This window comes from Colletotrichum tamarilloi (assembly GCF_030869305.1).
Source record: "Colletotrichum tamarilloi strain Tom-12 chromosome Unknown Scaffold_75.1, whole genome shotgun sequence".
In the NCBI taxonomy this organism is placed as follows: domain Eukaryota; kingdom Fungi; phylum Ascomycota; class Sordariomycetes; order Glomerellales; family Glomerellaceae; genus Colletotrichum; species Colletotrichum tamarilloi.
In genome coordinates this window covers 26831-51296 of record NW_026849458.1, presented here as the reverse complement: position 1 = coordinate 51296, position 24466 = coordinate 26831, and the positions used below count along the sequence as shown (strand labels likewise).

The 24466-nt window shown below is 53.2% G+C and overlaps 9 protein-coding genes across 9 annotated transcripts, besides 1 other annotated feature; 5 read left to right on the top strand and 4 right to left on the bottom strand.

Annotated features, from left to right (window-relative positions):
• Nucleotides 1–505: 505 nt before the first annotated feature.
• On the top strand, nt 506–2062 carry CTAM01_12342 (glycosyl hydrolase family 43; the record flags this gene model as incomplete). Its single annotated transcript, XM_060528348.1, has 1 exon — nt 506–2062. The coding sequence occupies one exon, from the start codon at nt 506–508 to the stop codon at nt 2060–2062; it is 1557 nt and encodes a 518-aa protein (XP_060376983.1).
• Nucleotides 2063–5131: 3069 nt separating this feature from the next.
• Nucleotides 5132–7425, bottom strand: CTAM01_12341 (nucleotide sugar dehydrogenase; the record flags this gene model as incomplete). Its single annotated transcript, XM_060528347.1, has 3 exons — nt 5132–6349; nt 6434–6882; nt 7164–7425. 3 exons carry the CDS (start codon nt 7423–7425, stop codon nt 5132–5134), a joined length of 1929 nt encoding a protein of 642 aa, XP_060376982.1.
• An 837-nt stretch (nt 7426–8262) lies between these two features.
• Nucleotides 8263–8604, bottom strand: CTAM01_12340 (uncharacterized protein; the record flags this gene model as incomplete). Its single annotated transcript, XM_060528346.1, has 1 exon — nt 8263–8604. A coding segment is annotated over one exon (342 nt), but the record flags the coding sequence as incomplete, so codon positions are not given.
• An 848-nt stretch (nt 8605–9452) lies between these two features.
• Nucleotides 9453–9635, top strand: CTAM01_12339 (uncharacterized protein; the record flags this gene model as incomplete). The annotated part of the gene is made up of 1 exon (XM_060528345.1): nt 9453–9635. The coding sequence occupies one exon, from the start codon at nt 9453–9455 to the stop codon at nt 9633–9635; it is 183 nt and encodes a 60-aa protein (XP_060376980.1).
• A 2230-nt stretch (nt 9636–11865) lies between these two features.
• Nucleotides 11866–11931: a sequence feature (Short protein (CTAM01_12338, KAK1485968.1) was converted to a misc_feature.).
• A 3218-nt stretch (nt 11932–15149) lies between these two features.
• On the top strand, nt 15150–15353 carry CTAM01_12337 (uncharacterized protein; the record flags this gene model as incomplete). The annotated part of the gene is made up of 1 exon (XM_060528344.1): nt 15150–15353. The coding sequence occupies one exon, from the start codon at nt 15150–15152 to the stop codon at nt 15351–15353; it is 204 nt and encodes a 67-aa protein (XP_060376979.1).
• A 1576-nt stretch (nt 15354–16929) lies between these two features.
• Nucleotides 16930–18361, top strand: CTAM01_12336 (uncharacterized protein; the record flags this gene model as incomplete). Its single annotated transcript, XM_060528343.1, has 4 exons — nt 16930–17050; nt 17198–17247; nt 17509–17915; nt 18001–18361. The coding sequence occupies 4 exons, from the start codon at nt 16930–16932 to the stop codon at nt 18359–18361; spliced, it is 939 nt and encodes a 312-aa protein (XP_060376978.1).
• A 1797-nt stretch (nt 18362–20158) lies between these two features.
• CTAM01_12335 (uncharacterized protein) lies at nt 20159–20464 on the bottom strand (the record flags this gene model as incomplete). Its single annotated transcript, XM_060528342.1, has 1 exon — nt 20159–20464. The coding sequence occupies one exon, from the start codon at nt 20462–20464 to the stop codon at nt 20159–20161; it is 306 nt and encodes a 101-aa protein (XP_060376977.1).
• A 505-nt stretch (nt 20465–20969) lies between these two features.
• On the top strand, nt 20970–21155 carry CTAM01_12334 (uncharacterized protein; the record flags this gene model as incomplete). The annotated part of the gene is made up of 1 exon (XM_060528341.1): nt 20970–21155. The coding sequence occupies one exon, from the start codon at nt 20970–20972 to the stop codon at nt 21153–21155; it is 186 nt and encodes a 61-aa protein (XP_060376976.1).
• A 273-nt stretch (nt 21156–21428) lies between these two features.
• Nucleotides 21429–22354, bottom strand: CTAM01_12333 (uncharacterized protein; the record flags this gene model as incomplete). Its single annotated transcript, XM_060528340.1, has 2 exons — nt 21429–21486; nt 22098–22354. 2 exons carry the CDS (start codon nt 22352–22354, stop codon nt 21429–21431), a joined length of 315 nt encoding a protein of 104 aa, XP_060376975.1.
• Between the last annotated feature and the right edge of the window lie 2112 nt (nt 22355–24466).

The window sequence follows — 24466 nt, the reverse complement described above, 5'->3', positions numbered from 1 at the left end:
AATCCCACAACTCCGACGAGGCCGACTTCTGAACCAGGGCTACACCCAATCAGGCGACCACAATGATGGCCTGCAGTCCAGCCACGGTGTTTAACCGCTCAGTGTAACGATGCGATACTCTCAAGGTATCTTGATTTTGATTGATTCGTAGATTACATATAGGCGATGAAGGATAGGCAGTTCCTCCACCGGAGATCCCACCGGTTGGCCCACCGGAGGTTCGCATTCTGCCGTCTAGGCCTGAGGGGAGCCTTTGTGATGGTAGCATGTCTGCATTTTCTTGCGAATAGTGTATCTTCCGGGTTGAGGGAATTTCATCATTGCGGTAAATGAGGTGGTGCAGATCTGGAGTTTCCTCAGGATTCAGCCACAGATTGATATCCGATTAAAAAGGTTATCATAAGAGTGTCCCCATGATTATCTCGCATATAAATGATCAATTGAGCTGAAGAATACATGATAAATCAGACGTTCTTGCAAAGAACAGTCTATATCTTGTGTCATTATGCTCGTCTACTTCGTCTTCCTCCAGTACTTGGCCTGGGCTGCAGCCCAGATCAACTTCACCAACCCGATCATCTGGCAAGATCTCCCAGACATCGACCTAATCCGCCACGGCGACGCATACTACTATTCCGCTTCAACCTTCCAGTTCTCACCTGGAGCAGTGATCCTACGCTCTTACGACCTCGTCAACTGGGAATACCTCTCCCACTCGGTACCAAGTCTGGAATTTGGCAACACAGAGGGCTTTGATCTCGTCTCCGGCCCTGGGCAGCGCTACAATCAGGGAATCTTTGCATCCTATTTCAACTACCGCAAGAGCACCGACACGTTCTACTGGGGAGGATGCATCGTGGGCGACTGGAAGACTTATATCTACACCGCGCCCGCCGTGGAAGGCCCCTGGACACAGAGCTCCGTCATTGACATCTGTCTCTACGACGCGGGCATGCTCATAGACGACGACGATACGATGTACGTAGCGCACGGCAACACCAACATCTCAGTTGCTCAGTTGAGCGATGATGGCCTACGTGTTGTCAGAGACGAGATCGTCTTCAATTCGACAGAGGAGCTCGGCTACATCGAAGGATCCCGTTTCTACAAGAGGAACGGCGCCTGGTACCTCTGGATCGTCAAGCCAGTCCCGAATCAAATCGTGCTCAAGTCTACAACTGGACCATTCGGACCCTATGAGTGGAGATGGGTACTGCAAAGCAACGGAAATCCAGTTCCGGGCGCCGGCAACCCACACCAAGGCGCTCTCGTAAGCACGCCTGACGACAAGTGGCATTACATCGCGCACCTCGAAGCGTACCCAGGAGGCCGCATTCCCGTCCTCGCACCCGTCCACTGGGACAATGACGGTTGGCCTCACGTGGACTTTGTGGATGGACAGTGGTCGAGCTCCTATCCCTACCCTCTCCCAGAGCACCCAGTCAAGCCCATCACCGGCACAGACAAGTTCGAAACACTCGGTCCTCAATATCAATGGAACCATAATCCAGATAACTCGGCATGGGCTATCAACAACGGCCTCGAGCTCCATACGGCGACTGTCACGGACGACTTCTTCCGCGCTCGGAATACACTCATGCATCGTATTCTTGGGCCCCAGTCTACTCTCACTGTGGAACTCGATCACTCGCGGTTGGCGGATGGCGATCGGGCGGGTGTTGTCCTCTTCCGCTACGCTGCCGCTTGGATTGGGATCATCAAGAGTGGAAACAGCACAAGGGTAGCGATGGTGAACAACATTCTGATGATTCCGGATGATGGATGGCATACTGTCAATAAGGGCGACGAGATTGCGAGTGTGGAGGTGAGTGGTGCGATAGTTTGGTTGCGCCTCGAGGTTGGCGTCAACTCGTTCTATAACGAGGAAGGACGGTTTTCTTACAGCACTGATGGTGTCAACTTTGAGCCTCTTGGTGAGCCACACGAGGAAATTGACCGTGGCATCCTCCACTTCATGGGGTATCGGTATGGCGTCTTTAACTATGCCACACTTACCCGAGGTGGCGCTGTCACTGTCAAGTCTCTTAGCATCCACGAGTAGTGAACTTTCTTCGAGCCTTCTGTCGAAATGAAGCTTGGTGAGATGTCAACAAGTGTTCGCTCGAAACAGATTAGAACCTGGGGTTCTCGGTTTTGCGGACATTGTGCACATACCTAATATGATATTCTTCACAGGTTACCACCATCAACGATCAATCTTAAGCTGCCAGTGTTAGAAACAACGTGGTACAACTTCTGAACGATCATCGCAATCATCTGAAATCCATATACCTGTCTCATTCCTCGCAAACTCAAAGTGACTGGATTCCTGCCACCAAGCACAGGCACACAAGTTGAAAGCACATCGCCCTGAACAAACACATGCCAACACAGATCTTGTAAACATTCAGCCAGCCGGATGTGCCTACCTTGATGCCCCCGCATCTATGAGGGCTTTCGAGCGATCCGCGTCAGACATCTGACCGTCTGGCATACCCTCTTACAATTCAGGTCTAGCCGTGCCGGACAGCCGGAAAGACATACGCGTCCGGGGGCGGAGAAGGGAGATCCATCGTCCGAGGACCAAAAACCCCCTTAAAAGCCCGCCGCGCCGTCCGATCCGGCCCCGCCTCCTGCGCCACCACCAGAAACCCCTCCCCCGGCCGGAAGGCCCGCTACCGCGCGCGCGCGTGTGAAAAACCGAATCTTGCTGGGAGCTTGCATTTCATATGGATTACTCATATGTACTCTGTACGGAAGAAACTCTCCCAAGTTAAGAAACGGCCCAGTCTAGAACTCCCGTTGTGGAACCGTTATGTCAATGGGGCAAAAGTCTAGGCCTCTCGTTCCTACGGTCCTCCGCTCCGCCAACGCGTCCTTCCCGCCATGGATGCATGGACGAACGGACCACTCAAATGGGTGAGAAAGTAGGATAAAGGTGCCGTTCAACAGAAACAACCGCCTTCGTATAGCAACTATGAGTGTGGCAATTACTAGGCGCTTTCTAGAGCGTATCCCATACGAGATAATTGAGGAACGGAAAGCAGTAATAGTGATGATAGCAGCAGTCGCAGCAGCAAGGGTAGCAGCAACAGAAATAGTAATAGTATGGACGGCAACAGTAAGAATAATGATGACAGAAATAGTGGCAGCAGGAGTAGCAGTGGCGATAGCAGTGGAAAGTAATAGTAGAAATAGAACGAAGGTATTGAACGGTAAAGCATTGTACCACCCACTCGTTACAAAACTAGAAACTCAACTCTCAAAGGTTTGGGTATCTCCAAACAATCCACATCGGCACTTGTTCGGTAGTCTCTCATATAATCCCAGAAAGAAAGTCCACCAAATGGTCAGATTTTACTCCATCACAGCATCAATGCCTCGTTCCAAAGGGTGGGCTGTCGTTGCACCACGACGCACCAAACTCAGGGGCAAATCTGCAGGCAGAGAGCCAAGCTTTTCTCGGTCCGTTAATGGCGCCAAACGGTCAACCACGCCACCAGCAATCAACCCGTCACTCAATGAGCCGCATCCTCCCGTCTACAAAGCGACCATCGCGTCACAGAAAGGAAAAAAACAAAACGGGAGCCCAAGGTACTTGGATCCCCAAACATCCAAACACCATATTGCGATCTCTGGTCTCCCACCGGGTAGAGGGTCAACGTTTGATAGAAAGTATCCGTAGCGTATCCGTAGCGCAAAGGCAAGCCTGGGCGTAAAGTAGCCGTGTGAAACATTGATTGATAACAACGCTCCAAAGTTTGGTGCTTTCAACGCCTGGTAGATCCCGCCAATTGGACGCGCTACACGGTCCCAGCGGAACACCCATCTTATCCACCCGGCTGGCTGGGGGCTGTGGCATATCGCTGGGGGAAAAAAGTTGCAAGGTAATCTATCACAAACGTCTCCGAAAGAGCCGCCGACGGGAATGTCGCAAGATCGTCATCCACAGATTCATTGAGCGCATATTGCAATTTGCAGGTCTTTCTCTCTCGGCTGCCCTCCCGGTCAATACGGTCAAATGACGATTGAGAGTAAAACGGAAGATCGGGTCTGGCAATTTGTAGAGCCTACCAATTCGTACCGCGTAAAAAGCCCCGCGTATGCGAGTCAATCATCAAGCTATGAGCGGATATCCCCCCAACGAACATATTACCCAAACCCACAACACAATCTCGTCAATCTGGGCGAAATTCCTCCTATATCTGTATTCGTCCTCCGTAAGGAATACTCCAAGGGTCATTATGGTCTCACAACCGTCACGCTCAAAATCTAAACCGTTATCCCAGTGGAATACCCGAGGGGGAGGGGCCGAGGGGCTCGTTAATTCGAATAAAGTTATAGCGGAGGGACAAAGAACAAATGAACAACCCCAGTCCATCGCCCCCACCGAGGCACCAGGTAAATTGGACCAGGACCCCCGGGGAGCGAATGATCAATTTCTTCCCCGATTCCCCGATTGTCACTCGGAACCACCCAATCTCACCTTTACCGTTTGATTAGTTTAAAAACGGTGGATCGAGCCCGCCTGGGGACGCGCAAGCACCTGTGGCCCCCCGCGGTAAGCCAAATGGGTGGTGCTATTCGGCGGAGATTGTGCCGAGTCGGGACCGGGACATTGTTTACGTTGCAGGCATACCTTCCAATTCTACGGATAGTGTTAGGTCCAAGATGTGAGGCTCAAGTTCAGTAAATTTGTTTGGACATGCGCAAGGGTCTCGGATATTGTTGGTAGCCATGTCACATATTAACGCAGAATTGTCGTTTTGTGAATTGTGTAACTCATGGGTATATTTGATCCCATTATCAGCGATAGCTTCCCACCTCTGCCTCTAGGGCAGTCAAAAGGTCAGAATTACAAAGTTGGCTAGACCCAAAGTTGTCCTCCAACAATGTGGAAGTGAAAGCGAAAGAAACCCAGAGGTTCAAAAAAAATCATGATCCTCGGGCATAAAAAAACGATACGCCGCCCATTGCCTTTGCCCACCGGAACGCCTTACTGTGCAGTTTTGAGGGTTTCTCGTCCAATGTACCTTTTCGTCGTTGTATATGCGAACGAAATGCAAAGCCTCATGTAGTCTTGCTCATCTACCACTTTCTTTGACTCGTCATTATTTCTGGGCACGCCATCTTAGATAACCAGTCCCTTACCGATGCCCTGGACCTGGAACCCAAGCTTCTCAAGGTCGGGAACGGAGACGACGTTACGCCCATCGAGCACAAGACGAGGGCGCTTCATGACCGACGCTGCCCACTCCCAGTCCACCGGGTCGCCCAAGTCTTCGTTGGCGGCATCGAAGTTGCAACCCTTGCAGCCTTCCTGACACTCAGCCTCGGCCTTCATGCGCTTCAATGGATCCGTCGGCGTGTTGGTGCTAGTGCGAGAAACAAATTTCTCAAGTTCGACAATGTCCATCTCGGACAGAGTATCCTTGATGAAAGCCTTGGCCTCTTCGCGGGACGCCTCGGGGCTGCTCCAGACAGACGAGCGACGGGCAGTAGTCTGGGCCTGCTTCGGGTACCGGAAATGGTACCAGGGGGTAAGAATACAGATCGCACTCGAGCCGTGGACGGTGTCTCTCCAGTTGGTGTGGACCTTGACACGCTCAACGACACGCTCGTCTGGAATAGACTGACGAACCTCCTCCATCACCTCGACAGGGTCACAGCCAGGGTCGAAGATTGCGATTTCGTTGGGCATCTCGTGAGCCAGCTCAGTGATGATGTGCACAGCAATACTGTTGCGGGTATCGTTGGTGTTCTCCTTGAAGGCAAATCCGAGGATGGCCACCTTCTTGCGGCGCAGGTTGCCGTTGAGAGCGCGGTGAACCTTCTGGGCAAAACGCTCACGCTGGTACTTGTTGATATCAAGGACACCCATCCAGTAGTCGGCGACGGTGTCCAAGTGGAGAGTACGGGCCATGTAGGCCAGGTTGAGGATATCCTTCTCGAAGCAAGAACCACCGAATCCAACACCTGCGTGGAGGAACTTCTTGCCCAAGCGAGTGTCCGCGCCGATACCCTGGCTAATCTCCTGCACGTCGGCACCGAGCTCCTCGCAGAGAGCACTGATGCTGTTGATGCTGCTGATACGCTGAGCAAGCATTGCGTTGGCTACCAGCTTGGTCAACTCGCTGGACCAAGTGTTGACGGTCAAAATTTTCTGCTCGGGAACCCAGGCGGCGTAAACGCTCTTGAGGGCGTTGGCAGCCCGAATGCCAGCAGGAGTGGTAGAGCTGCCGATCAGAATGCGGTCGGGGTGCATAAGGTCGCGCACTGCGGTTCCCTCGGCAAGGAACTCGGGGTTCGAGACAATCTCGAATTCGGCGTCGGGCTGGTACTGGGCCATCTATTCGGGTATTAGTTTCGATCTATTTCTGCTATGAAGACGGACTATGTTGTGGTTTATGTATTCTTGGGTTTAAGAACTTACAATTTCGCGAATCATGCGAGCAGTACCTGTAGGTACTGTGCTCTTCTCAACAATGACAGCACCATCCTTTGCATACTTGGCGACAGTCTCAGACGCTCCTTCCAGAGCGCTCAGGTCGGCAGTGTAGCCGGCACCGAGTCCGTAGGTCTTAGTAGGCGTGTTGACGCAAATGAGAACAATGTCTGCTTCGCCGATGCATCGCTGGACGTCGGTTGTGAAGGTGAGGTTGGGCTTGCGAGGAGCAATCTTCACGGAGTTGCTGACTGAGGGGAGGAAGGCTGTCGCCTCATTGGTACCATCACGAGAGATGCGGACGATCTTGGGAAGTCCAGCCTCGTGGATAGGGAGATGGGGAGAGTTCCATGCGGCGATACGGTCGGCATTGAGGTCCACGACGTTCACGGTAAGGTCGGGGTTGTGCAGTGCGATCAAGGCCGCAGTAGGGCCACCTGCAGTGATTTGTTAGCTCCATCTTGGATCCTATCGAATACGAGGTCTGTATGAGTCCAATTTTGACGACAGTGCTTGCGTCAGATTTGATCAGTGACATTTACAGCATCCACCGATATTAAGTTCGTGATGCCTGCCAGCTAATTCGAATCTGGAGCTAATAAAGCAGTTCAAGCCTTGTAAAACATGGGCTGAACAAGGATGGAGGATGGACAAGAGTCATGGCCACGGCCACGGGGGAGAATTCGATGCCGATAGCCATCGCGACGATTTCACTTACCAACAAAACCAGCGCCAACGAAGCAAACGTTCTTGACGTTCAGTGGCTCAAGTGGTTCCAGATCTGAGGCATCCAGCGATTCGTGATGCTTCAGCTCGGGGCTGCGAGGCCTAGAAGCGGGAGGGGAGGAGTTCGGCGTTCCGGTGCCAGAAGCAGCATCTGAGTGGCCTGCGCTGAGGGCCGGTGATTCGGAAACCATACTGCCGACGGTTGAGGATGAGTCTGTGGTGATGAGGGTTGTACGAGCGAAGCTTGCAGCCATCGATTGAATGCTCTGTTGACGAACAGAGCTAACGATAATGGACGAATGATAAAAGGGTTGACGTCCCTTTTTGTTCACTGTGATGAAGGCCTGGGGTATTTGCAGTGTACGCAAGGCCGGTGGGATGTCGACGGGTTCCGAAGAGAGAAATCAAAAAGTGATCCAGTCGATACTCTTGATTAGAGAAACGTGGCTTGAGTTTGCGGAAAGCGAGCGAAAAACAAGTTGTCGTGGTAGTTGGTGATCTTGCTGGCAAGTCGGAGTGACGAGTGTGGCCCTTTTGAAGGCACACGGGTTGGGAGTTTGGGGTGGTGAATGGTGGACACTCCTAGGATCGGACGACGGCCGCGAGTTGTGTAAATTGATGGGTCTGAGAAGTGACTGATAATCGAAAATGGGGTTCTCAAAAGCCCAAAGCTGAATTCCCTTGCGTTGCTTGGCAAGTCGGTTTCTGCTTCCTTTTTCTGCGGTTTGTCTGGTGAACGAACAGCGAGACAAATCGAGTCGAGTCGTACTTTTGGAGCGAACAAGTACAAATTGGCGGGATCGGAAAGGTGGGTGCGGGTGACGGCGTAGACGTAAGACGAACGGCGTACGTGGGAGCGGAAGTGGGATTGGATAGGTGCACTAACGCTCAAACCGGCTTCACATGGGATTGGCGCCCGTTGTAAGAAGTGGCCGATGAAGTTCGGTGATGTGTCCCAGACAGGTGAATCGGGAAGAGAGTTAAGGGAGGTGAGGTGAAGTGAGGTGGGAAGAGCTCTTGGAGGAGGGGGTGATCTGGTGTAGTTTAATGTGAAAGAAGCTGGGCAGACGTGGAGCGAGCGGCAGGTTTATTCAAACCCGGAATTTCATCAATCTCCAACGAAAGTGAGGGCAAAGCGCACGAATACAGTAACAGTACCACAGTAATGGCTGAACGGACGATTTCAAGGGAGAAAATGCAGCAGGTAGGGCACAGGGGCTCTTTCTTGATATATCCTGCAGGGTCTTGGCTCTTTTTCTTGTTACTCCCCTCCTTCTTTTCCGTCGACGGTGCCGTCCGAGAGTTGTGGACTGTGGACTGTGGACTGTGGACCACGAAGCTGGACAGTCGGGATAGGGGATGGGTGATGGACGATGCGTGATGGGATGGGATGGGATGGGATGGGATGGAGTCTTGGAGATGGGCAATGCGGGACCTCAATGTGGATTGGATGGGAGCATGGCATGGAGAGAGAAAAAGATAGGCATGGCATGGGCATCGCATCCTTGTTCGCAGATGGCCAGAGGGAACCAGCGATTTCCCATCCATCCCGGTTGCCGTTGCTGCTCCTTCGTCGTTGCTCCTCTGCTCTGCTTCGCTGCCGCTTTCCTATCCGTACCGGTATTCGTGACAGCAAGCATACTACAAAGTAGGAGCAAGAACAGGGACCAGGAGGTACCAAAGACGAGGACACACCCAGGACTCTTGGAGCAGGAGCACAAAGTAGCGAGACCGGGACCGGGACCAGGTACTTAGCTTTCCTAGAATAGCGTAGTGAATGGACGTGTGTAGGCAAGGCAAGGTACTTGGGTCCGTCTGAGAGGTATTAAACGGTACGCACGGGGTATTGTCACGGAATACTCTTTTCGCCTCTTAGTGAGCCTGACGTGTCCTGACTACCTTCCTTGTGAAGTCAATGTTCGGATAGTCTGTGGGTGAGATATTGGACGATTTTCGGCGGCAATGGGAGCAGAAAAGAAAGCAGAAGCCAGATGCAGCCGGAGGCGCACAAGGGAGTGAGTTAGTCTGTTGTTCGCTGTCGCTGACTCTTCGCCTTGGAGACTTCTTGGCCTTATCGCACGGCAACGTTTCCACCGCTCGAAGCTTGGCATTCGGTACGGCAGCCGTGTCGAATCCCAAGACTCCTTCGTCGTGCAGGTGAAGGTGGCTGCTACGGAGTTTTATTGCAACGTGAGGTACTGTGTATCCATACGTACGCAATAGACAGCTTGATCGAATAGCGGCTCAGGCCTGGCCAGGGAGGAGAGGGAGCCAGCCGCGCATGGAAAGGTACGTCGTCCATCACGGAATGCTCCTATTGCCATGTTTGCTTTTCTGCAAGAAGGCGTCGTACCCACGCTGTACCATTCTCTGTACTCAGACGCAGACCCCGGATACTTGCGGCTGCTGCAGGCGTGGCGGGATGCCCCGGACAGTTGCAGGCTGGCAGCATCACGGACAATGAGATGGCGTGGAAGGGATGCGTGTCCTCCGTTTTGGAAAGTAGAGGGTGGGCCGGCCTTAGTGTAGGACGAGCAACGGGAAGGTCTTGGCCCGGTCCCTGAACTCTCGATCCAGAAGGCTCCCCTGTCTGAGCCGTCTCTGGTTCTTTGGGATTCTGCTTTTGCAGTCTTAAGCCTTGATGGATGAGGCTTATTAATGGGTAGGAAACATTCGCTGATGGACCATTTCCAAGCCTTTGGCGAAGCATCTCTGCAGTGCCGATGCTCTTAAAGCTGCAGGCTTGCTGGCAAAGTGGTTTTGCAATGTCAGCGCAAGTTGCTTTGGCGAGCTGCGATGCTTGATATTGACTAATGACAAGACTTTCATTACGTGGTCCCGCGGGAGGCACCGTACAGATGCTCAAGAAAGCGAACGGGGATGAAGTGAACAGAGGGAATGGGAGCCGAAACGGTTGACTTCAAAGAGCCGTTTTTTTTTGTCTTTTTTCCATCTTGTGTATCCCTTCAATATTGCGAGGTACATCGGATCGGTACTAGTTTCTAGTGGTGAGATGAAGTACCTCAGTGGCTGGAAGAGCGGGGCTAAATGGTGAGCCGAGAGGAGCACTGGGGGCCCTCACAAATCTTAGTGATACTCCAGTACGTACGGATACTTGTAACTTCGAGAACAGTTGGAGATTGGAGAAGCATGGAAAATTGGGATACAAGTATCTACGCATACCCGTCCCTTAGCAGAGTGACTTAAGGCAAGCCGCAAGCGCAGATAAAAGGTGAAATTGAGTGGCCGTTACGGATACATCAGGAGGGGCCCCCGTAGTTGCTTGGCAGATGAGATACGTAGTGACGTCCTCTGGATGCCTTCCGCTCTTTTGCCTTTGGGTTCCGTCTGTTCTTCCCTTCTCTCAACTGAAAGCCTCAAATGACTAGACGTCAAGATAGGTAGCACCTTCCTACCACTCTGTCATTGCCATGTCATTGTCCGAGTGCTGACCGTCCGTTCCTACCATTCCTCTCTGTCCCTTGGGGCTGCCGGAAACTCAGGAAGTCACTTCCCTTCCCTCCCAGATAAACCCCTGCCACAAAGAGCGCACGGAACGACAGGAGGAGAGACTCACTACCGGGTCCCAAGTCCCAACTGCTGCACTAGCACGGCACCGCATGGCAGGCATGGCAAGCGTGGCAGGCATGCCAGCAGGGGACCTCTATTTGTCTTAGCCTCACTTGCCCGCAGGCCTGTCAGCTTTTGATTGAGCCTTGCAGTCTGTGACATCATCTCGAACTGGTACCTCAGCCCGAAGTTTCTGGACTTTGTCGATTATGGAAGCTGCTCTTGCTGGTAATGTCTTTTTGTAGATACTGCGGTGCATTGCTACCCGAGCAGTTTCCACGTCCCATCTTGTTTTCGAGATGCGGGAAAGAAGCAGCAGGGCAGGGAGAGATTAGAGAAGAAAGTGCGGCAAGACAGGCAACGACAGGCAAGACAAGTCTAGAATCTTTGGATCATGTCGGAGGCAACTCCTTCAAGCTTAAAGCGCCTCCAAGACTCCAGCAGATTCACCCCCACTCTGTCAGGTCAGGTTTTGCCAGGTCAATATCTGCTGCTTTCTTCTTCTCATCCCGTCTGCTTCACTTCCCGCCAACCTCCGAGCTGGCGTGCGCTCGCATGTACATACATACTGGCGCTGCCGCCGCGGCGCTTCCACTGCCCTTGGTTCGGTTTGGTTAAATGCTTAGCAACAGGTGGTCACAACGTCCCTCTCAAGACTCCGTCGGGAAGTACCAGCGCTCATCACTCCACTTTGTGCGCCTAAGAGACTTGTTCCTGGAATTTCACCATTCTGCGAACCCGCATGGTTAATGAACAGACTCCACCCGCCGATTCAGAGTCAGCGGGGAGCGCTCTGCTACATACGCGATCAGAAGCCCATCCGAGGTGCTTGCTTTCCGCCCAGCCGGCGCGTCGCTTGTCTTTCAGACTATCATGGACGAGGTCTTTCGAAATACATGTATTCGGGAGATTACTGACCAATTCCGACTCAGTACTCCTTGCGCTCGAAAAGAGGGAGTTACCCTCCCATCAGCGATCGTCATCTGCCACACTCCCCTGGCGCTGGCGGAACGCTCTGAAGAATTGGGCTCTAACTGACGGCGGACGCTTGCTGCTCGTCGTTAGATACAGCGCACATCCACCCTACTACGCGACGGGTAAGGAAGACGACAGAGATACCCCCAATGGTGGCCCCATTTCGCAATGAACATGGGAATCTCCATCGCCTCAGAATTAAGGTAGGAGACTAGGATCGGTTTGACATACTCGCTGATCGCCATCGCCCGTTTGCTTTGTCGTCTTACCCATACAACCCTCCGAGGGGTCACCCCGACCCTGTCAATCGGCTTCACAGCTCCCATGGTGGGAGTGCTGAGCCTCTCTCGCTCAGCCATTGTGCGTCCTCCGCCTGTACTATTCCCACCATCGACTCAGGTCACTCTCTGGTGCAAGCACGTCGGTGCAGCCTTTACGGACGGCATACTGCGTAATGGATGAGCTCCAGGCTTTCGTATCCTGTAGGGGGTGCCCCAGCGCCCGAATGGAGTTCAAAGCTGCCAGCCGCCCGAGACACCACTTGCGAATCTTCCTCTGCCTTCTTTCCCCTCTCCACCCCTCCTCCTAACTCCCGCTCTCCTCCTTCATCGGAGTGGCGGAATTCAGGAGATGAGGACGGGGTTCATGGAGGGACCTTCATTACGGGAAAATCACACCGGGTGACTGGCCACACAATACCGCCGAGACTGAGACTTGCTAGATCTTAGCGGTTTCTCAAGGTTGTCGCCTCACCTTCTCAAATGGTCGGTTTCCTTCCAATGACCATCTGTCAAAGACAACTTCGGGCCTGCACATCAACAGGGAGCATATGCAACCATCCAATAATCGCCATGGGACAGACACTTCGAGAGGCAAACAGTGAACAGAGGCTCGTTAAGCTCAAATGTCTCGCACAAATGATTGCGGCGTGACCAAAATGCCATACCTCAAGGAGTGCACCAGAAAATTCGGCAATATGCACTATGCAGACCTGGAGCAGAAGGAAGACTAACAGACTTGGAGTCGTGATCTTCAGGCACAACCGGACGGATGAGACACTTGCCCATCAGTGGCCAAGCCACTTCACTCGAGCAAATGCCGCGGGGGGTGCCACCACACCTCAACCGAAGCCTGCCGTTGGCTCGAGACTCTCGCTCTTGTCCCACAATGTGACGACGACAGAGACAATTGAATCCACAAAGAGATTGAGAGTCAGTCAGTCTAGACTCTACACTGAAAAGTCCTGACGCCCATTCGCACGGTAATTGCAAGAAGCTTTATTGTACCTCACATTGTGCTTCTGCCAGCGAATGAGCGGCGGTCGGGTACGCAGGCGCTGGCCGCCATTGTTCAAAAGGTTCAGACAGAGGTACCACGATAGCTACCAAGATGAAACCGATTCCACAGCTTGACGTGCGTATGTCCGCGCCCAATCGGGGGTACAAAGTTCGAACTGTGTGGGTGGGCTTCCCAAATGCAAGGAACACATTGACATGCTATCCGTACTTGCGAGGAGATCCCCGTTAAGTCGATCAGTACGTTCTGCAGTGCCTGGTAAGTGCAGATTACCTTCATGTCTCTAGTTACGACCCTCGGCGTCGATGCCTGCGAACAGTTATGTGTGTTGGCGATGGCTCGCTAGTACCCGACGAGCTCGCGGGGGACGATCCACGACGAAGCGGTCAGAGGCGCCAAGAAGATGATGGAGGAGCAAATCCACAGAAGTTCGTCTGTTAATGGCGGGCAGGCGAAGCTTACGGTACATCAAACAAGAACGGGTGTGTGAGCTGCAACATGCGGTGGAAGGGAGAGAGACACACCGTTACTAGCATGACAACAGGAGTCAGGACTAGTACTCCGTAGCACTGCTCAATACGCTGGTCTGGGCAGGCAAAAGTCACTTGGCCCCCGGACATTAGTGCAGCGGATTGCCAAGTTGGCACCAAGAGCGGAGAGACGCAGGTTCCACCAGGTCCAGCATCATCCCCTGTCGGTGCTGACGACGACTCGTTGATTACAGGCTCGGCAAGGTGGATCGTGGGACGGCACAGAGGTTCGGATTCGAGAAGGCGAGGGAGAACTTGAGGGCTGATGGAGCCTTGTGTCTCGACTTGGGTCGATTGGGTTATGGCGTGGCATTCCGGAGTCGCACTGGAGAGCCCAGAGAGAAGGCGTTCCTTTCCTTTCGCGGATTTACCCTCAATCAGGCCTGGTATGGCGGCTCGCTGTCGTCGTCGACTCGTCGAATCTGTGCTCGTTGTCGGTTGATCGGTTCAGTCTCTCACCATTCTGGCCCTGTGCCCCCCAACGACTTTTTTCTGATATTTTCCATCCCGATTCAACTGGAGCGCCAGTCGTCCTCCTGGTCAGGCGCCTTTGCTAATTGAAATACTCAAGTTGTTCCTGTCACATTACCCGCGGGTTGTGAAATCCTTCCCGAGTCTGGACTGCGTCTGCATGCTCCAAGACCGTAATCAAGGCTCTTGGTGTGTCGGCGAACGGATACGGCGGCACTCTGCCCAGAGTATTCCCCTTTCCTGTCGCGGGATCGCCTTTTCGCAGGCGAATTAGAATCGTTGCAGTCTTGAAGAAGCTGCAAGTCGCTGGAGACATTCAGGTCTTGGTGTTCTTGGTGGCCTTGGTGTGATGGTGCGGCCTTTGATCCTTCGGATGAGGCGGAATTCAGGGGCCTTATCCCGCCACCGTTTTTCTGTCTTTCGCTGGGTCGAAGTCCGGGGTTGGAAGGTCATCGATTCGTCGGACTTTTGCATCGACACCAAGGACCCAAGCTATTGGCGTATTGTGTGTCGGTGCCGAGTGGTGCCGCGGTGTTGATAGTGGTGGTGGGCGACGTATTGTGGCATCGTAATCCGACAAAAGGTCACCACCCAAAACATCGGATTTTTATGAGCTTCGACATGGTTATTCAGTCAGATCTCTGCTGTGCGAAGAAGGATGACTGAAGTCAGGAAGCAGACGGGGGGCGACGCAGCGATTATGTACTGGAGAGGTGGGCAAATACGAGATTCTGGGGATACGATCTATCCCTTTAGTATTCACCCCTGGATGCCCTCGCCCATCACCATGCTGTTTTGGGCATGTTACGGGTTACGAGCCATTGCTGCTCTGAGGCTTAACACGGTGGCCGAGAAGCCCGGTAGGCGTCAGTTGGAGAAGCACCACAACATGACTCGGGCGGAGCGTTCTCACTGCTCGGGCGGCTTACTAACGCACGTTCTAGGCTCTGTAGGCCCTTGTAGGGCGCGCAAGGCGTGGAGGGCGAGTTTGGGGGCTGCTTCGCATTGCGATTTATGGTTAAGTTTAACTCATTGCGGCTCTGGGGAAATTGGGGTGTTGCCTGAAGAAACTGCGAGTGCGCGCAGGGCATCACATCGAGGTGAAGATTGCCTCATGACAGCTTCGGCTCCAGCTCATGCATGTGAGACTTTGGGGGGAAGGCGGGACGCGACTCCCGCTCAACTCACACTGCACGCGAGGACCTGAGCAGTGGAATGTACGACAGAGCCTGCCTGGTTCAGGTGAGTCTAATCGACCATCGACACGGCATTCCCTTTGCGTAGGAGCTCTCTTGTCCTATCTTTGTGTCGACTTGGGTAGGTATGGAGCAGCTTCGTAGTATTGATCTCGTATCGCTTACCCGGGCGCTTGACTGAGGTACATGGGAAGCTCTCAGGAATAGGGTATATACACCTCACCTCATACTAAACAAAGAAGCTCATCGAATTGAATATTGGGACGCTTTGCACATTTGCTTCCACTTGTGGATAGGCAGGCTCGCTGCCATCCAGGTTGATGGCTCAAGGACCGGCTAACATCACGACGACTCTCACGGAGTCGAGTGTCAGTTTCGTCGTCGGCCATGTCACGAGGTGGGGCCATGCCAGCCTGTCGGAGTTTTGCCAGTGCCTCTCTATTGACTATGTATACTCGATCATATGGGAGATGCAAGAAATTGTGAATTGCCAGTGAGTTGCTATATATCCATTTGTTCAGCAACTTCACTTTTTACTGTTCATTTCGGCAAATGATTGCTAGATATTATCTGCTTGTGTGAGGAATACTACGTCTGTTTACTGCCAGTGAGACGAATGCCTAATGGCTCACTCACTCGACATCTCAATCTCACTCAAGCTCGATGATTTACTTATCTAGTACACTCACTCACTCATGCACTGCAAAACTCACCACTTATTATCAACACTGAATCTTATCTCTTCGGCGCAGCCACAGACGCCGTCCCGACCAGGTCGTGGGCGGCCGGCCAACGCCTTTTTCCCAATCGGGAAGAGACGGTGTATATGCTTGTTTTTTTAGCTCGCCCACATGCGCCGGGCCCAGCGGACAGCCCAGCTGAGGCTAGAGCTACCTCTGCCTCGAAGCTAACGAGAGGAAAATCAAGGTGAATGAGTGAGCGTGGTGAGGTACTCCGTACCTTCAGGTGAGGTGATGTAATGGGGAAGGACACCGGGTAGCTGCCAAATAAAGCTAGCAAATTCGATGCTGCCGCCAATGCCAATGCCAATGCCAATGCGAATTGCCAACATCAAACGGGAGAGCACAACCGAATCATCGACCCCGGACTCACACTCGCCTTCCTGTACCTACCAATGTACTCATTAGGTCCTGCCGCTGTCATTCGACGCGAGATAAGCGGGCAGGGTCAAAGGTCTGGTTCCTGTCCTTTTTCAGCCCCTCCTGCCAATATTTTCTCAGCTCTTGGATGGGCAGGCGAGCTGGGCCCAGAACGTGAGGAATGTCACCAAAGACCTGTATCCGTAGGCTAGCCTCCTTCTCTCGCAGTATGTCTCTCTTTTTTTTCCTCCGTCCTCATCGTCATCTTTTTTTCTCTTCCTTCCATCTGCTCCACCCAAAGACCCCAGCCTGCGCCTGCCTCCCCGGTCCCGTCCATTGAGTGAGTGACACTGTGACAGTGAGGTAGCTCATCCCGTCGGACCCCGTCAGCCATCTTCATCGCCTGCTACAATCGTCCTCCGGTCTGCACTCCGACACTTTGTTCTCCTTTCGTCATTGCATCTTCCCGTCGAGCTCTCTCGCGATCAAGAAAGTGCTTCTTTTGCTCATCACGGTCTTTAAGCAGCACATTTACGCCCACTAACACAAAGATCTCACATTTCACGTTAAACCCCCTTCAAACCTTCCATTCGTCTCCCAACATCTACGGCGCAAACAAAATGAGAAACGCTGTTCTTCTCGCCGCCGGCCTGACGGCTGTTCGTCACGCGTCTGCCGCGTACGATACGACAATCTGCGGCAAGACAAACAAGTTTACGAGCTCAGATACCCAATTCATCTGTACGTGGATCCCCCATCACACTCCTAGGTCTGACTCCGGGTCATTCGACGACACCTACTTCCATGTAAACGCCGTCAACCTAGATTCAGCACAACATACTCGTTTTGCCTTTTATCGTGGATCAGGCTAATACGAGAATTCTGCAGTCCAGTCAAATGCTTGGAACCCTGTTGGAAATGGCTCCTCGTGCGTATCGGTAAGTAGTGTGACGTGACCAACCGTCGTATCTGGGCTTGGAAGTCTATCTACACCTCGTTGCTCCTATCATGCCCCTCTCCTATCCGTACCATACCATCCCGCTCCCGTCAGCCTGCCTCGACCCTGCATATCGTCACGAGCTCCGTCGCGACTTCCTTCCACCTGCCATTCTTATCAGCCTTCTCCTCCCATGCCCGGAAATCCTGTGGCCTCATGGCCTGACCACATCGACTAACACGATGCTCTTCGCGACGCGTAGGTTGACCAATCCATTCCGGCCTTCGATGCCAACTGGAACTGGGAAGATGACAAGAATAACGTCCACTCATTCCCCCATGTCCGCTTCAACTCCACAAGGCTGCCAACCAAGCTGAGCGCCATCAAGACGATGCGACTGGCGACGCAATGGACCATGCGCAAAGGCAACCCCGAGAACGACCCCCCTCGCGACTTTGCCGCCACCACCTGGGCGGAGAGCAAAGCCGAGCTCAGCGGCGTCGTCGCCAATGCCGCGTGGGATTTTTTTGTCGACAAGAACAAGACCAAGACGTACAACCCCATTGACTCGGAGGCGGAGATTATGATCTGGCTGGGCAAAGTCGGAAACCCGTACCCGCTGATGGGCGATTCCATTCTCACCAACATCACACTCGGCTCGACAGAGTTGTAAGCATTTCTCCCAGATTCCCCCCGCTCGTGATTTTTCACGTATTGGGTACCATATTACGGTGATGCTGACGTGCTTCTGCAGCTCCCTCTGGTTCGATACCAACCAGCGCAACCAAAAGGTCTTTACCTGGGTCACGCGCGACGGTTCCGACGTCACCCAGTTCGATGAGGATATCACGCCGCTACTCAAGTTCGTCCTGGACTCTGGAGAGATTGACAGCGACTCGTGGCTCGGCTTAGTCGAGTTCGGCTCCGAGGCATGGCATTCGCCGGAGAACATCACCTTCAGCGCGGCTCACTTTAGCATGGACCTCGACAACGGCGACAGCGGTTCCAGCAGCGGCAGTGGTGGCGACGATAAGAACGCGGCCGGAAGAAGCGCGCTTTCGGTGTTGGGTCTGGCTTCGGCTTTGCTACTGTCGATTTCGGCTTTGGCTATGTAAATCCACATGCTTTTCACTTTTGTTACTACAGACAAGTCCGCGTAAAGGCGGAACGGGATGACGGCTTGGAGTACAGCATTTGATTGGTTTGTTGATGATATCCGGGTTTCAAAATAGCAGTGAATTCGAGGTTGTTTGAACCTCGACAGACATTGTACTTAATCAATACATAATCGCGTAGAGAGAGCACGGGAACTTTATCCACGCCTCAAACATTATTTTTGCGACGTTGCCCGTGACCTCGATTGTGACATAATCCAGATTTTGTCCTACTTCGTGATGATCACCCCTAACTACAGAGAAAAATCCACGTCAGCTACATGTGACCAACAGCAAGGCTAGCCTTGAAGCTCTAAAAGATCCCGGAGCTCGCGCCGAAATCTCGATTGGAGGGGTCACCGGAAGGAGCGTACCTTGCCTGGACGGTGACACATTCTCCTGCGAGATCGCTGGTTACACACATATGCACACACAGAGGCACCCTTCCAGTAATCAGGCCATTCAGAGAAGATGGCGGCCTCCCAGGAAGCCAAGCCGGAAAGAGAGCACAGTCTAAACATAGCACTTCCAGTCATCATCCGAATGGTGTTGCCTCCCTCGCCTCCAGTGTCCGTATCCTAAGCCCCAGCCTCTGCTGAACATCCTCTTTCAAGCTGGACAGAGACAGTGTCAGCCACTGACGGTTGTAATACGGTCAAGAGGCTCCTTCTTGCCGCTTGGTAGCAAGAGCGTGTGTATGGCAGTCCGATGCGGGCATTAGGCGTGAGCAGTAGGGACATTAGCATGCAGTAAGCCAGCGATTGATACTCTGGGCCTCGCGTTGTTTATTGCCAGTCTCCAGCCTGCAGACGGAAGACCGTTTTCGACGAACCATGCTGAGAACGCGTATGGCAATCTCGTTTTCCATGAGTTGGTGGTGGGCAGCATGCATCTCGGCGCTCGCAAAGGATCAGTTGCCGGGATGTTTTTTTAATGGAGACAATGTGGCATGGCATGGATGATGGATGGAGGGTGGGATGGTGGGATGGTGTGCACGGTCTTGGCGGAGATGGTAGGGAAAGGGGCGGGTTGGGCGGAGCGGGATTGGAGAAGAAGGAGACTGAACTGGTTGGTTTGCGGCTGGCGGCTTGCCTCATAGGCCAAGAGACCAATACCATGCTGGTGACGGGGAATCAGGTTGGCTCTACCTACTCCGTATGCAATCCGACGGGAAGAGGAAAGGAAATTGTACCAAGATGCTGCGTCATCGAGATCCACGCCTCGGAGAGTGGCCTCAATCCGGGACAGCAAGATCCGTAGGACAGTCGCAGAACAATAGTCTGATATCCACACATGGCGAGAAGCGGCGAGAAAATTGGTGTTGTCGTTTCAATGTTGACGGTGTGAGGAAAAACCAAGGAAAAAAGACCAGGAGCTTATCTGGCGCACCATTCTTTCGTATTGGCGGCTTGGCGCGCGTGCCGCCATGCCGAAGTAGCCAAGACAACGGGCGGCTTAAACGGCGACGACAACGTATGGATATGGGTGGCGGACAGGAGTTAGAGATCGCGGAATATTCATTTGACTCCTTTCTTCTTGCCGATGATGTGCTGTAGGATAGCAACCGAGATGAGGATGTCAGTTCAGGTTTTGCGTACTGTTCACCCCTTCATTACGGATATTTGGCCAGCATTTTGAGGGTACTTTGGGAACATGGTAGTTGTCACTCCCCAATATGTACCGCTGTGAGCGTGCGATTATTCGCTTCGCCGCAAAACAGTGCCTTGTACCGTGCTTCAGCGCAGAGTAGGATGCAGCTCAGGACTTCAGATAAACCATCCCGATGAAAGCGAAAAATGACCTATGGATGATGTTGCGATAGCGGAAGCTCCAGCGGGCGACAATAGACACGAGACCGGGGTAAACCAGGTCGCCCCAGCCGTTCAGCTGGCTTTGGCTCGCCATGTCTCGGTATTGGAGAACCGGATCGACGTGGCGGGTGTGAATCGTCAACAAGATGTTCTGTGACTTTGCTAGGTGAGTCGAGACTTTCATTGCCCGCGTGGCACGGTGGATCCGATGGAATTCGTGGTAGCTGGGGTGCGGAGGAGTCTTGGGACCCATTGTTCCAATGGAACGGCGGGATGCGAGGGCTCGAGAGCGAGAACGACAGGCGAAATTATCGAAGAATGCGCCGGTCAGATCAGGAACCGGAGCGTCAATGTGGGTGGAGAGGGTCCGGTTGGCGCCGGTACATCTTCTATGGAAGGCGCTTGATCATCGCCTCTCTGAGAAGATCCCGATCGCCAGTGTTCGTACGAGCCATTGCCAATAGTCAAAGGCTCTTCTCGAGACTCTGTGACCGCAAAGAACCCTGGCGAGCGTCATCGTTGCTCAGGCCAAGCGCGATGTAAGACAAGGATCCGTCGGCGATGCTCTGCAGAGGGGACGGGTGGGCGGCGACCGACATTGCCGCTGCACATTCAAGAGGAAAACGGCGGCGACGGAGACTGCTGAGCCAAGGAGCAGAAGAAAGAAACACTGCAGAAAGACAACGGTGAGCTATCCGTCAAACACGCGAGAGAGCACGCGCCAGCGAATGAGGATGTCGAAATAGCCTCTGAGGTGGATGCTATCAAGGTTTACGCTTATTAGCTTATTGGCGTGGGCAACGTATGCGTATGTAGTCAGGTATCAGTGGGCAAGCGAAGGAAGAAACGGTCTCGAACTGGTGGCCCAATTGCGTGGTATTGAGCCTCCAAGGCTTTGGGGCTGGAGAAGGTATTGGTGGGCCAGTCAGATAGGATGCGCATGATGGGTAGAAGTCGCTGGCGTTGTTTGCATGTGCTGCAGTGGCAATACGAGTACGGAGTAGCGTGGTGGTTTTTGACCATCAGAGATTTGAGAGAGGTAGGTATGCGTTGTTGGTCGGCATTAGTCGTCCGTCAGTAGGGCGACGTTGGAGAAGCCCACAAGCCACAGACGGGGTGTTGAAAAGTTGGAACAAGCCGAGGAAGACAAAGGAGGCTGGTGTCTCTCTTCAGGATTGCAAGTTCCCAGATCCCAGCACAGCTGAAGGAATGGAGCTTCAGACAGCCCGGCGACTACCGATGGTCGATCTGATAGCAACGGCCGCCGGCTCGGGTCTAGTAGCGTGGTATTGTGGTTAGCAGTGATTCAGTGAATGCCAATCGTGGGCCCATTCCCACCGTGGGCTAGCTCAACGCTTTGTGTTTTTGAGTTCCAAGGTTATCTGCGTAGCGCGGCGGGTCAGAGAAGCTAGCTGGCAGCCTGGCAGACGTTGAATCAGAATTTTTTCGATGATGGCGGCACTGAACAGATTGCAGGTTTGAAAAGGGCCGGAAAGCTTGCTGCACTTTGAAGCATGCAAGTCGATAGTGCGTAGATGTGTGCGGGATGGTTCGCTGTGTGGTATCGGCATCCCGGTTGATGCTGTCAAATGGCGGTCCAGATTGATGCTCTGACCATCAAAGGTCCGCACATTTTGACAGGGACAGCCTGCTCGACAGCTGCCAACCCTGCTCCTGTCTCTTTTCCCTGCCGTGATTGTAGCTCCTTCATCTTCGATCTCCGCTCTGCGGTGTTCCCTAATGATTCTTATCCGACGTACGGAGTATGCGGTACACATAATTTGCGAGCAAGGAGGCACAAGTGAGAGCAGGAGCGACAGCGTGCCCGACACAGCAAGAAGTGGGGGTCTATCTACCCAAGGTGCCTACCTTGTCCAGATACGAACCTCAGAGATATGAACCACGACAGGCAGGCAGGTGCAACAAAACAGGCCACAACAGGCGGGAAGGAAGATAGAAAGAAGTAGCTGCTCATCCGGAAGGCGGCCGACACAATGAGGCGCTGTGGTGGCTGCAGTTCGTGCCGTTCGTGGCTTCTTCCCACAAGTTCCCAGAGCAAGTCGCATGTCGACTTTCCCTCTGGGGCCTTGGCGCCCGTGATGTGGTTGACGCTAGCAGCGCTTGCAGGTCTACCCCTGTTCATGATCCGGTACGTACACTACTGTGATAGTCAGCTCATGGTTCCGTTGCACTTGCCGATAAGGTAGGTAACGTCTTGGCGGCTCTTTCCCAGGCCCATGGGCTTTTTCCAATGTCCATCCATCCTCGCCTTGTCCTCTGGTGTTTGCGCTTGCAAGAATCTTCCGAGTAACTGCCCTGAATTGTCAGTCCAAAACGCCGCAAATGCAACAGGCAAACCGGGAAATAGGCCCACGTTTGATGATGCAGGTGGCTTTTCCTTTCTTGCCCACCCTGTCTCTCCCACGACTCCCGCCTGCCTGCCCACCTGCCACCTGCTTTGCGGTTTGCCATACTATGGATGGCAGGCACGGGACACCTACCTTATTTCCCACAGCCCTGCTTTGATCTTTTGTATCCTTCCTCTGGAACTGCCATCTGGGACATAGCTATTATCTGACGCCTTCTTTGCTTCCATGGGTACTCTGTACGGAGCAAGGTATCTTGCTCTCTAAACTGGCAGGCGAATGTTTCCCTCATTGATATTTACAGGCTGCATTGCCCAATCATGTACGGAGTCCACTCCGACCGGCCCCACTCCACTCCGGCGTGGCATCAGATTATGTTTCCCATGCTCTTCTCATTCTTCGTGCTTTCCTGACTCTTGGATCCAAGTCATGATTTCTCTCCGCTCCGTTTGTCACTTTTTGCCCAGCTTCTCTTCCCGGCTGATTTCCTTTGGCCCAGCCCCCTGCCTTCATACCCCCACACGATTTATTGTACCGGTACTTGACTCCGTAGCCATGTGGAAATCCTGAAGCCAGGTCATTTCCCCTAGGGCTTCACGGTTCACCTGCAGTCTGCGGCGACTGTCAACCTTCTATGCAGATTTCGGCCATGGATAGCAACCTACGGTCATTAGCCTTGAGCTAGCCGTAGCACGCTGCTACGCTGCCATACCTTGATCTGAGATATTGGGTCCAACTGCAATGGCACCTGCTAAGGCCAGTAGGTATTCTGACTCTTTCCCAGCGGTGATGTCACAACATCTCTCCCACCGGGCCATTGCCATGATTTGCAAGCGACGGGAGTCAACACAATCCGTAACCAGGCAGCTAAGCGCATGCAGACATGAGAGACATACCCGCAGTGAACCAGCCCTTGTAACCGCCAAACGGTTCAATGGTCGCTGTATCCCTGCCACGATCCTTTTCACTTGCCCACACATTAGCCACGGGTGGGCTGGCGACTCGCGGGGATATTCATGGCAGGGGCAGAGAAATGGCCTTGTCGATTTTGCAGAAGATACCTACGATACGGACATTATTCAACGAATAAACATGGTCATCTTGAAAGCAAGCCCGGAGCAGCCCAGCCCAGCCTAGCAATGAGGTACTTACCTACGGAATACCACCATACTGTACGTATTCGTGCCTCATTCTGTGGCCGTGATACCGTATTCACATCCTTGCGGGAGGAAGCAAGACGGTGTGTTTACTCCTGCTTGGCCTGAAGTGGCCTGCTACTACGGCTCGTCTTGTCTTCCTCTGCCTTTTCTCCAGGCCGTGTCTGTCTGGGCTATACGCATGTCGTAATGTAGCCGCGCCTTCCTCTCTCCACGCTGTGGTGAACCTGCCTGTTTGGGTCCGCTACATTCACCAGCCCCATCCTATCTCGGCTTCACCTTGGGCTCTCACCACATCCAATCCCGGTTACTGCCTGTCTTCCCCTCCACCTCACCTTACCTCGCCTCTCCTAAGGAACCCTACGCCTTCTCCTCCGTCATCCCGCCGTCTGTGTGGCTTACCTTGAACAAAACCTTTCCTCCCTCCGTCCCGCTCGTTGCACCTAGAAGCTAGACGTTGGCTCCTAGTCCTCCGCTGCCATCATCGCGCTACTCTCGCCGCCTCGCCCGCTCGCTAGTTCAACTCCACGAGGCTGGTCTACTTTCAATTTTCAGTCACTCGCTTTGACGACTTTCGCTGCTCTCTCTTTCTTCCAGCTTCGAGCTCTTGTCACACACTCACCCGCGTTCGGTGCCGAGAGACTCTGCCGTCTACTTCGAGGAACCTAATGGGAGTACATCGACACTTGGAGCCATCTTCGTTTGCCTCACCACCCCTTCCGCGCACTCGTT